Below are 13,352 nucleotides of genomic sequence, written 5' to 3' on the forward strand. Positions count from 1 at the left end.
GCAGGAAACAAAATCCTTCCCAGCATGCTATCCCTAATTATAGCTGCAGAAAAACAGCATATTGTGTGTTTATATGTTTAAAACTTTACAGACCAGGCACCTTCTGAGACGTGACAGCTAGGATAGTAAATAAAGCAGTCTCAAACCACAAATATCCATCATGATTATCTTCTTCTTCCTCACCAATCAATCAAACAGCCCATTAAAAACCAGTCAGACAGGCTGATAAAAGAATTCATAACCAGATTAAACTAGCAACAATTCTTTTTTTAAAAAAAATCAGTAACATTTTGAGAGAGCTTTTGGAATGAGCTCAGTTTTTCCTTATCAAAAATACCTCATCAGGAAGCACTGAAGGACTTTTTTATTATTATTTCACTAGGATTCTTTCTGCTTATGTAAATGCGTGCAAGATTGTAGGTTACCAAAATGAACGGTTCTGTGCATGTTACAAGCCTGAGTGCTGTTGTGCCAACTGGTAGATTATCACTTTACCCATTTTATCTCTCATTCTCTCAAGGCAGTGTAGTATTAGCCACCTATACACCTTAACTCAGGCCCCTGAGGCTGCTCTCCCCTCCCTGTCTGCATTCCCCTTTTGTTCATCACAATCTTGTTCACTTTCCCTGGTATCTGAAACCTCCTGTCTCAGCTTCTCCTTTATCTGACACTGTCTCACGTGCCCTTTTGTTCCATAGCACTTGAATTTCTTTCACACATCCTGTATCTGTCAGCAGATGGCCAAGGCCTGTGAACCTTCCAGTCTTGTAGTTATCCATCTTCCCATTGTCCTGTCTTGTGGGAATACCTCTGGCCATTCATGCCCAGATTTCTGTTTCTCTCCTTCCTTGACATTGATTCCTTGCCCTTTTTAGCCTCACCAGGGCTGGTGTATATGTAAGTGGCTCATCCTCATCCCTGTTAAAATGTAATCATCCCTTTTGCCAGGTGCCCTTTCATGCTACACAATTACAATGTGAGGATTCCTCTTTAGCCACAGTTCCTCCTTGTGAAATCCTGGGATTGGCAGTTTAGGGAGGAGCACTTAGATTTCTCAGCCAGAGAGCTCCTTTAGTGCCTCACCAAATTATAAATCCCAAGATTCCACTGAATTTTACCATAGCAGTTAAATTAAATCATAGATCTACAGTCATATTGTGTGAACTGGTCTCAGATTTGTTAGCCGCTTTCATTGTGCATCATTGGATACATGTGCAAGCGCTTCCTTTCCTTGACATTCCACCAGAAGAGCTTTTGAAGAAAAGCTTTGGTAGTTTGCATCACAAGTTCACATCAGACCAACATGCAGCAGCAGCCATTTTCTGACCAGTGTCTTGCACTGTTTTCCCCCCAGAACATATCAAGTAAAGTAATGTCAGAACCAAGTCAAAATCTGCTTTCATTTTTTTTTAATTGGGAGATCTCTGTACCAGAAGGCATGGCTGTTCCTTGCCTTGACCCCTAACATGATTAATTAATTTGTACAGAGCCAGGGCTCAACAGGGCTTAGCCTTAGAACCTGCCAAGGCTCAGCTCTGGGATAGTTGGGAGTAATTGGGAAAAGAAGAAAACCTTTGAGCATGAAAGCTTATGCCACAATGCATTTGTTAGTCCACAGTTAAGTACCACTGGATAGTTTGGGTGGTTCATTGGTTTTGCCACAGAGCAAACCCACTTGGCTTCCTGTCTTGAGGTTTCTCTACTCTCAGCTTGTGTGGAGTATCTCATCACTGAGTAATACTATCCCACCTGCATCTGTCTGACATAAATTGCAAAGACCTTCATATTAGATTGGAAGGGAGAGCAATTTCCTGGAAGTTATGAATGCCAACATCTTCTTTTTAAAATAATTAAGCAAAAATATCTGATAAACTGCCTTGAGCTCCAGCTTTGGAGAAAAGGCAAGGTATAAATTCACCCACTTTTGCACAAAAACAAAATACAATGTGGTATTTTAACCTCAGGGGGTTAAACTGGCCATTGCATGAAAATAGTAAGAGAATATTGTGAAAATTATGAAGCCCTAACAGGTGTGTAATTCTTTTAAATGATATGTAGCCCCAGCAGGTATAAATTCTGTACAGATTTGTTGAGGAAAAAGGGAAGATGTACTTAATCCTATCTCCACCAGCTACTGTTCTGTTCCAAATGGCCTCTCCAATCTGGCATCCACCCCACTGCTATCTTTATTTCCCTTGCAAATGATGCTCACCCACACTAATGAAGACAGAAGGTTTTTAAGCAAAGCAAAGAAAAATCAGCCTTGAGAAACAGTGATTTTGAGTGGGTGAGCATAATTGTAGTAACATTAGTTTGCCCCTTAAAACTCCTTTAAAAAGCAGCGGTTTGGACAGCTGTTTAAACCTATATGTCCTTGGCTTTGATTTGGTTTTGCCAGTTTAATTCATGATGAGGGTGTGACACAAGTGCAGCTTTTATTTCCAATTCAAATACCTCTCTCCTCTGTGACCTTTTGGAAACTTCTATACCCCCTTTGACAAGGGTTACCGTCTCTCCCTCTACCCTTTGTTCTCCAAAGAGCAGGAGAAAGAAAGTCTTTGTTTCTCAAAAGCTTGTCATCTCCTGCTGCTGGTTCCCTTAGCCTTTTGCCTTTGGAGAAGTGTCATGGCATCACATGGAAAGAGACTTCCTCTGAAAACAGCAGGAGTTCCTGACACAGAGAAGAGATGGAGCTTAGACAAAGGGAATGCCCTGGTGCTAGATAACATTGGCATCCATTTCCAGTTTATCACAGAGGGAAAAAAAAGACATATCATTTAAGAACATGAGGACAAAGAACTCATTGCTCCCTCCCTTGCATTCACAAAGCTGAATGAAGTCTAAGAATGATCTAGTCCATCATTTCTTAACCAGTGGCCTGTGACTGCAGTGTCCTCACAGAGGTCCATGGGACCTTAGGGGGTGGGCTTGCTCACCCTCCTTGCCTCCTTCTCCTGCAACTGGGACTCACGGGGAGGCATTGAATCCTGCGGAGGGAAAGAGCCCAGGAGAGTGGCTGGGGTGAGCAGCAGGGAGTGGAGCCCCTTCGCTCCTTCCTCTGTCATGCACCACCACTCACCCTTGCTCGTGCTCCCTGACTCTTTCTCCACCTGCCTTTATCATCACCTCTTTCTCCCATGGCCAGGGTGCACGTGGAGGTGCTGAATGCAGTGAAGGGAAGAAGCCTGGGAGGGCAACCTAGGCAAGCAGTGAGGAGCAGAGCCCCCTCCTTCCCTCCCTCTTCTATCAGATGCCATCACTGTCACCCTAAGGTGTAGGATATTGAGGGTTCTCACCCACAATGCCAGTGTCTTCTTGAAATTGGGGGAAATTATAATTCAAAGGGGGCCTACAAGAAGAGGGTAACTGTGGGGATCATTTCACCTATATATACTGGTAATAATTGCAGAGTGCTACAGTTTCAGTAAATAAAAGTGTTTTATTTAGAAATGTGCAAGAATGCATGTAGACATACAAGAACCGAGGCAACCTTAAGACTCATATAAGGCTATTGGAAAGAAAGGTGTGGAAGACTGGATAGACAGAAATCAGGGGTTAAAGAGGCCAATAATTACCGAACCTGAAGAGAGGTCCATGGAAATCACAGTGCTGCATCAAGTGAGGTCTAGAGGGGTTTGCGAGGCTTGGAGTGGCTCAGACTGTATTTGAGGATTACACAAAGGGATCCCAGGTCTTTGAATCATAGAATCATAGATTTGGAAGAGACCACAAGGGCCATCCAGTCCAACCCCCTATCATGCAGGAAATCTCAGTCAAAGCATACACAACAGATAGCCATCCAGCCTCTGGTTAAAGACCTCCAAAGAAGGAGACTCCACTACACTCCGAGGGAGTGTGTTCCACTGTCTAACAGCCCTTACTGTCAGGAAGTTCCTCCTAATGTGGAGGTGGAAGCTCTTTTCCTGTAGTTTGCATCCATTGTTCCGGGTCCTGTTCTCTGGAGCAGCAGAAAACAAGCTTGCTCCCTCCTGAATATGACATCCCTTCAAATATTTAAACAGGGCTATCATATCACCTCTTAACCTTCTTTTCTCCAAGCTAAACATCCCCAGCTTCCTAAGTAGTTCCTCATAGGACATGGTTTCCAGACCCTTCACCATTTTAGTTGCCCTCCTTTGGATGTGCTCCAGTTTCTCAATGTCCTTTTTGAATTGTGGTGCCCAGAACTGGACACAATATTCCAGGTGGGGCCTGACCAAAGCAGAATACAGTAGCACTATTACTTCTCTTGATCTTGACACTATACTTTTATTGATGCAGCCTAAAATTGCATTGGCTTTTTTAGCTGCTGCATCACACTGTTCACTCATGTTAAATTTATGGTCTACTTGGACTCCTAGATCCCTTTCACACGTAGTTTCATTCAGCCAGGTGTCCCCAATCCTATATCTGTGCATTTCATTTTTCTGCCCTAAGTGCAATACCTTACATTTCTCTGTATTGAATTTCACTTTGTTAGCTTTGGCCCAGCTTTCTAGTCTATTCTGGTCATTTTGAATTTTGATCCTGTCCTCTGGAGTATTAGCTATTCCTCCTAATTTGGTGTCATCTGCAAATTTGATAAGAATGCCCCCAATTCTGTCATCCAAGTCATTGATGAAGATGTTGAATAGCACTGGCCCCAGGAGGCTAGGGCTAGGGCAGATATTTATACCCAATTTCATACCCTCAAGGGATGAGTTGTGTTATATTCAGTATGACAAAGGTCTTAATGGCTTACCCAGGGGACTGACAAAAGAGTTCAAAACAACTTATGCCTTTAACTCCAGAGTGACAATACATTGATTAAATTTGATACAATCCCTTAATGATCAGGCAGAAAGGCTGTATAGGACCATCATCTTAAAGTGGATTAAAAGGCATGAGCCCTGATTGCTTTATGATACAACTCTCTTTGCTTCCAACAGAAATGCAAAGAGCCTTGGGGGGAGCAAGGAGATCAGGAAACCCATTAACATGTATCTTAGTTTCATCTAGGTCTCCAAATGTTATCCAGTCAATGTGACTTTGATATGTATGTAACTCTAGTTTCCTCAGGCCATCACACCCTGAAACATGCCCAACTATAGATATTAGTTATGAAACTGCATAACCAGCAGGAGGGCTATAAGGTGTGTTAACATTACCACCTCTGTGCTCTCTGGAGGTCTCACTTGCCCTCCCTTCTTCTTTCTCTACCTGCCCTCCCTTGCTGCCTTTTTCTCTTGCAACTGGAGCCCATGTGGAGTAAAAGGCAACCCCAGCCATCACATGCCAAGGTACATAGTATGTGCAGTATTTGATGCACTTTAAGGTTTTAAAACTTGAGTTAATTTGCCTATCTGTGGCAACAAAAATGTTTCAAGGGGTTCCCTGGTAAAGAAAAGGTTAATAACACTGATCTGGTCTGTAAGAAGTACCCCTTAGCCTTGGCATTGTTAATAGCAGTCAGATTCTCTTGGTTATGTTTATCATGACTTGTAGCCTTTTTTTTTTTAGCAATTACTGCTATGGCCCCATTGATTCATTCCTTCATTCACTTTACAGGCATACCTCAACTAACAAAGCCTCTGACAGAGAAGCTCCTTTTTACAAAAGCTTTTAATGCCTACCTGGCCCTCCTTTCCCTCTGTATAGTTGGACATTTTTAGCAGTGTGGACATTGGTAGAGTAGTGAAGACAGACTAGAGATACATAGACTTTCAGTACAACTCTTTGTTTTCCAATGCTCACAGGCCCAAAGAGGCAGGTGGCCTCTGCTTGCATTGATATCCCTGGAGACCTTCTTAACTGACAACAAAAATCTTTACAAAATGGAGGCTTATGCTTCTAATATCATCATTTTTTCCTTCTCCCATATGATTTTTAACATCTTTGCCTGAAGAAAGAGCCAGAGAAGCTTTGAAAATTTGCATGGTGTATTTTGTGCATGTTTGGTTAGTATCACTGTTTTGTGGATTTTGGATGTTGTATAAATTTTCAGTGTTAGGTTGGAACAGCATGCCTGCAGTAAACAGTGCAACAATGCATGAGCCAATCTTCCTATAACCTCTGCATGTCTGCATACAACAGGTGAGCCAAATATTACTTGGCTCCAGAATTCCTTACTGAGAATGCAGAAAGAGCAAAGCAGAGAAAAAGGGGGAAAACAGACAAGCCTGCCTCACCAGCTCCCCCCAGCATGTTAAGTAAGCATATAAGTATAAATTTGGCCACCAGTGTGGAGATCATAAGAAAAGTAGAGGCTGGTGAAAGGGGGAGAAACATCTCTGGGTGTATTTTGGAAGAAGCTTTCAAGTGACTCACAAGGGGGTGGAGCTAGCAGACTAGCTCTATATAACACCTTCCAGAGCCTTCCAGAACAGTCCGGCCAGAGTGAGGAGAAGGAGAGGAGTAGCAGGGGGTTGGACTGGATGGCCCTAGTGGTCTCTTCCAACTCTACGATTCTATGATTCTATGATCTCTAGAATGTTCAAAATGGTTTTGTTTATTAATGCAGGCTTATCTGATCTGGCAGTTTAATGTCAACTGTATATTTGTTAGGTTTGGTTAAAAGATTTGCATGCAGTTTAGTGATATAGGAACCTATCCCACTTCTTTTCATGTTATTGTTGCCTCTGGTACCAAATGATTTGTTAAAGAACTAATGCCCAGGAACACATCTGCTTTGTTAACTGATAAATTTATTGTTATCATGTGAAGCTAATAATATCATAGTTCATAATATATCACAGTTCCCACTTTTCTGAGCATTAAGAATTCCTGGAGTAGCTGTTTATATAAGGAAAAAACACATGAGACCTATGGACAATTTGTACATATTTCTATTTGCATATGTACCTTAAGCAAGGATACATATGGGAGTTTATCAGACAAGGGGAATTGGAAGTATAATCCGATGGCAATCTGAACGCAATGATGGGGTTTAATGTTATTGCATGATAGACTGCCACATGAAAATTCGGGCAATGTCATGCTATTTTCGGGCAATGGGGAGCCAGTTCAAATGCAATGCATATTCATGTAATTGCACGAAACTAGTGACTTTAAGTGAATGTGTTTTGGCCCCACTTTCTTTTCATTCGAATTTAAGAGAAATTCCTCCCGTTTGATAAACCCCATAGACTGTGATAGTTAGTAAGGTAGCAATTGTACCCCAGTAGTCATAACAGCATACCAGCAGTACCACTAAGATTCCTCCTTACCATCCAGATACACAGCCTCAGATTTCCATCTCCTTCATTGTTTATAAAATGTGAAACTATTCATTACCTTCAGCCACTTTACAAACGATAGGATGCCAAGTTGGCTATTGCCACCTGCTGTCAAACCACCATTAAGCAACCAATCAAGCCTATACAAATAGTAGCAGAGTTGCAAAGTTATTTTTAAGGAAAAAAATGAATGCAGTGGCATGCTGAAATCCTCTATAACAGGATCCACACAAACGGGACAATGAAGTTTATCAGACAAGGGAAATTGGAAGTATAATCCAATGACAATCCAAACTCAATCATGGGGTTTAACGTTATTGCGTGATAAACTACCACAAGCAATTTTGGACAATGGGAAGTCAGTCCGAACACAATCATGGGGTTTCACGTCATTGCATGATAGACTACCACAAGCAATTGCAGGCAATGGCAAGCTATTTTTGGGCAATGGGAAGTCAGTTCGAACGCAATTCAAATTCATGTAAATTCACTGAACTTTCTTTTCATTCGAAATTAAGTGAAATTCCTCACGTGTGATAAACTTCATAGTCAGGTTATTGTTTGAGGATCTAGATTATCATCCTATTGATGCACAATTAAAGATGGCTTCAATACATCACTACTGTATATTCATTCTGCTTAAACATATTTTTTCCAAGTTAGTAATTCCTTAACGGAATATAACACAGTAGCATTCCCTAATATGGTCCCACTAAATCACTGAATACAGTGAAGGCTGGGTTCACAGAAAGCATGACATGTCCATCTCAAGAATGTAGCAATCTAAGTTCACTTGATCTCCTGAGTAGTCCAGCTTTTCCGAGATCACTGTTTAGATCTGCTGGCTGAGCAGGAACTAAGGATGAAAAATTGCCACAGCTTAACTAGATGAGTCATTTAAAATGCAGTGCTGAAGAAGAGTTCTACAGCTATTGTGGACTGCCAAAAAGAGGAATAAAGGGATCCCGGAGCAAATCAAGCCTGAACCCCACCTTGAAGCCAAAATGATGAAACTGAAGCTATCGTACTATCATGAGATGACATGATTCCTTAGAAACAATGATAATGCTTAGCAAAGTGGAAGGCAGTAGGAAAAAAGGAAGACTGCATTGCAGGTGGATAGACTCTGTCAAGGAAGCCAAAGCCCTGAGCTTGCAGGACCTGAGCAGCACTGTTGGTGACACAGTGTTTTAGAGGTCTCATTCATCAGGTCACCAGAACTCAAAGCTAACGTGATGACAAACAACAACAATTAGATTGTTTGGCAAGTGATGGATATCTAGTTACTTTATTTACAAAACATAATGAACATAACATCACACTATCATTTACTGCTGTTCAATTTGCTGTAAATGAAAAGAGCTGGAGAGAAATTGAGGGGGAAAAGTTATCTAGAACTAGAGAGGTCGTAAGGGGAATTCTAACAGCTATGGTAACTAAACAGGCAGATGCTGCAGAGAAATGAATAGCATGGCAAACAGGTTCACAGATGTTATAGGTCGCCAATAGTTGCGCTGGGAGGAGTAGTCAGCCAATGTGCTTGATGGATGGATGGATGCCATAGATTCATGGACAGAGCAACAGACGTTTTGCAAGCCTCGGGTGCTAAATGGACTGTAGTTATTATTGCTGCTCTCTAGCCTGCTTCATGCTCTTTCCACCTTCCAGAGCTGCCTTTGGAAAGCAGTGAAAGGTTGTAGTTGCCATCCTAGGCTGTAGCTGCTGAGCAGCCTCCACAGTTTCAACACCTGCTATCTAGTGTGCATTCTGCTGTGCCTACTATAGAAACCAGGCCTCTGGCCAAATCCTCAATAGTTCTTACTATTTCCCTCCAGATCCTGCTTCTGATTCCTAGAAATCCTTCCCAGAATTAGCCAAGTGTGGCTGTCTTCAAATTCTCACCTTCAAATGTCAAAGTTGTAACTTTTTGTTCTTATACCCAGCTGAAATTAAACTAAAGGAGATATCTGATATGAATCTCTTTGCTTGTTTCATTTCTACTTTCCCTCTATTGTCTTTTTACCTGAAACATCTTCTCTTTCTCCCTGTTTTCTTCTGATAAAATGTGATTGTGAAGTTCTTTGGGAACAGGGACCTTATTTTTATTTGGGATACTTGTTTGTGCTTGTGGACAGTATTGTGTTAACAACACTTTTGAAAAGGTATTCTGCACTTTTCATTTAAGATGGGAATGCCTCTTTATCACCCTTAGTGTTATAAAGATGTACAAGTCTTAGAAATGGTTCTAAAAGCATTTATTGTACTTGAGCTGACAGGCTCTACAATTTGAGATGTGATACAGGAGGCTGTTGAATTCACACATCCACTCCACACCGTAGGCTTATTAAAATCAATGAGCTTAAGCACATTAATTCTGTGCTGCATTGTGGCCTGCATCTGGTGTGCCAAATGAGTTTGGGTGAAAAAGAGGGCTGTGCTGAAAGTGACTTAAAATAGTGGCACACTGAAATGTATTGCTAAATTTTACAGTGTCATTTCTTCTTCTTTTTCTTCTTCTTTGAAGGTTATTACTTTGAAATTCCCTCCATTGGAGCGATCCGAATCAACACACAGGTAAGAAAGGAAAGGAAAACACCACAAAAGAAAGAAAAGCACTCTACAAATTCTGCCATGTGTTGGATCTAGACTTACCTACAGGGACGTAGCTAGGATTTTGGGAAGGGGGGGGGGGGTCCAGACTAAGTGCCACCATTATAATGGGGCTTGAATGCGGCAGCACAGCAGTACACACCATTCATTTTTCTAATGGAAGGGGGGGTCCAGACCCCTAGAACCCCCCCTTGGCTACGTCCCTGTTACCTATCTTCCATCTGCTGTCCAAAGTAATTTCTCCCCATCCTCCCACCCTCCAGCACCACTTGCTGCATCCTTCTAGAGTGTCCACAGAAGAGCAAGAAAAGTGGTTCTGGGGTTATAATGACACAAAATGAATCTGAGAAAATTACCACCCTACCTTATTTGTCCCAAGCCCTCAGAATTCTTCTGAGTGTACATCTGGATCCAACTCTGTGTTCAACCTCCATGCATACTTTTCTAGCTTAAAGGACCTGCCTCCTCATCTATCATTTTGCGTAATACAGAGCAAAGAATATAATCAATTGCCTACATATAAGTTTGTTACTTCAGAATGTGGTTGCATGTATTTTAATGCAGTTTTAGTTTAAAGACTGTATTTAGTGGAAGGGCCAGGGACGTAGCTAGGATTTTAGGAAGGGGGGGTCCAGACTAAGTGCCACCATTAAAATGGGGCTTGGGTGCAGCGGCGCAGCAGCACACACCATTCATTTTTCTAACGGAAGGGGGGGTTCGGACCCCAAGAACCCCCCCTTGGCTACGTCTCTGGAAGGGCTCCCATAATATATGGTAATCCACTTGAACTGGCTCCCCTGCATCTTGCGGGGGGGGGGGGTCAAGTTCTTAAGCAAAACTCTGTTACAGAATGAAAGGAATGAATTCAAGTAGAACCAATTCAAGCATCCTTTTAAAACTTTACTCTTGCCTTTTTAAAATTTTCTCTTTGGGAATGTTTTCACATGCCTCTTGAGAGTGATCAGGGTTTTTTTTTCTGGATTTGGCAGCAACTGGAATTGCAGTATTGCAGTCCCATAGATGATTCAGCTGACCATGGGGCAAAGAAAGGTGCCTGCCTCAAACAGAAAAAAAAAATTTTTGCATTTTTTTTTTATTTTAAATCACTCAAATACAACAATATATGTTTATATGTACATAAACCATTGATATAAGTACAGCCCTCCAAGCTTTACCTTAGATTACTTGTTTTCGTTATACAGATAAAATTTCGTACAGGTCCATGACTGGCAAGACGTCAAACAGACAAGCAGACCAGGCACTACTAAACGAAAAAGAAAGGATTCCAAAGTTATCCTTCCAATATTGTAATACTGGCAGCCATTCCTCTGCCAGTTTGTCTTTGGATTTATTTCTAATCATAAAAGTTAATCTGTCCATTTCTTTTACTTCTTGAAGTTTCAAAATCCACTCTTCCCAGTTTGGAGGCTCTTTATTTTTCAATTTCTCACTATCACTAGCCTCGCTGCCATCGCAAGATAGAGCAGTACCCTCCAGTACTTCCTTTCTATTTCACTTTGGAAAACAGATGTCATATTTAGCAAATAGAATTCTGATGACATAGTAATCTAAACCTTGAATATGTTTTGAACAGTTGTGTGTATTTTCCCCAAAATTTTTGAATCTTTTTGCAAGACCACCACATATGGTACAATGATCCGGGTTCTTTGTTACAGCGCCAACATTTCATATCAGGAAGTGTGTATATAGATAGATAGATAGATAGATAGATAGATAGTTGGGGTTAGGTACCATCTATTTGATATCTTCATAAAGTTTTCTTTTAGATCCTGCGATGCTGTGAAGCTATTTGTTTTCCTCCAGGCCTTGTGCCAATCATCGTATGCTATCGGGTGCCCTATATATTGGGCCCAATGGACCATGTGTTCTTTTATTGTTTCATTTTCCAAGTCTCTATTTATTAATAATTTATAGAATTCAGAGATTTTCCCTTTATCTGATTTCCACCAAATTTCGTCTAGATCGGTGTTTGCTAGTTCTATCCCTCTATCTTTAATATCTTTCTTGAATTTCTCCTTTATTTGAATATATGTATACCAATTTAAATTTACCCCTTCCTTTAACAATTTTTCTCTTTGTTTAATTTCTAAATGTCTGTTTTCTCATTATTTTGTCATGTCCTTATATGTCTGCCACTTTGAGTCCATATTCCACTTAGCAAAAAAAGCTTCCTGCAATGATGTACACAATGGCAGCTTATTATAAAAAAAAATATTAACTTTATTCCATGTTTTCAGGAGGCCTTTCCTTGTTGGATGCCTAATAAATTCTTTATCATCCACTTTTTTCCCATATAAAAGAAATGCGTGCCAACCATATTTAAATCCTGCATCTTCTAAATTTAAAAGTTCATTGTTTTCCAGTTTTACCCAATCTTGTATTCCTCTCAGGTTACAGGCCCACATATACAGTTTTAAGTCTGGGAGAGCATACCCTCCTCTGTTCTTACTATCTTCTAATACCTCCCATCTTATTCTTGATTTCCCACCTCTCCAAATAAACCTCTTCAAATCTTTAGTCCAATGTTCAATGATCTCTTCATGAAAATAGGTAGATTGGATAACAACAATATAATTTTTGGAAGAGTAGACATTTTAATAAGGGCAATTCTTCCCAGAACTGAGAAGTTTAGTTTGTTCCATTCTATCAGATCTTTCTGTATATCCTTCCATTTCCCCTTATAGTTGTTTTCAAAAAGTTTATCATTTTTATTTGTAAGCCAGATACCAAGGCACTTGACTTTTTTCGCAATTTTACAACCTGTTTTGTTTACCCATTTTTCTTCCTCTTTTTTCTCCATATTTTTAGTTAATAGATTTGTCTTATCTTTATTTATTTTAAATCCTGCAAAGAGGCCAAATTCTTTTAATTCCTTCATCAAATGTTCCACTCCCCTCACTGGATCTTCTAATATTGCCACCATATCATCTGCAAAGGCTAAGATTTTCCTTTCTTTACTTTTTATTCTGTTGCCTCTTATCTGTACATTATTTCTGACTGCATTAATCAGTATCTCTGCTACCATAACAAATAGCAAAGGAGACATGGGGCAACCTTGCCTTGTTCCTTTGCTTATTTTGAATTCTTCTGTCATACTTCCATTGATCTTTAACTGGGCATATTGGTGTTTATAAATCTGATCTATATGTTTTATGTAAAAATTCTCCTAATTCCATTCTTTTTAGTATTTCTAGCATAAACAGAAAATTTTAAATGACAGTAACTTGCACTGAATTACTAGTTGTTAAATTTATTATGATTCTCTTTTTTTCTACCAGGAAGAGGTAGGTGCATTTGTTAGGTTTCCTGCCTAAGCTTTCCCATAATTCCACTGGTCTTGACTGGTGTTGTTTGCATTTGTTGCTGTGCTTGAGGCAGCAAAATGCTTTGCAGGTCACCCCAGGATCATGCATTTCTGGCCTTCTTCTAGCAAACCAGAGGAAATGGCATTTTCTACCAAAAAGAAGGAAAGGTTTTATATCAAATCGGGACATTAGTCTGACTCAC

At 40.4% G+C, this 13,352-nt stretch overlaps 1 protein-coding gene across 3 annotated transcripts in view; it reads left to right on the forward strand.

Moving 5' to 3' along the window:
• CACNA2D2 (calcium voltage-gated channel auxiliary subunit alpha2delta 2) overlaps positions 1 to 13,352 on the forward strand; it is an 815,448-nt gene that overhangs the window by 696,266 nt on the left and 105,830 nt on the right. For all 3 annotated transcript variants that reach the window (XM_042451084.1, XM_042451085.1, XM_042451086.1), the window contains one exon: positions 9,739 to 9,788. In XM_042451084.1, the coding sequence (XP_042307018.1) occupies positions 9,739 to 9,788 (50 nt within the window). The remainder of the gene's footprint in view (positions 1 to 9,738; positions 9,789 to 13,352) is intronic.

This window comes from Sceloporus undulatus, chromosome 2 (genome assembly GCF_019175285.1).
Source record: "Sceloporus undulatus isolate JIND9_A2432 ecotype Alabama chromosome 2, SceUnd_v1.1, whole genome shotgun sequence".
Taxonomy (NCBI): domain Eukaryota; kingdom Metazoa; phylum Chordata; class Lepidosauria; order Squamata; family Phrynosomatidae; genus Sceloporus; species Sceloporus undulatus.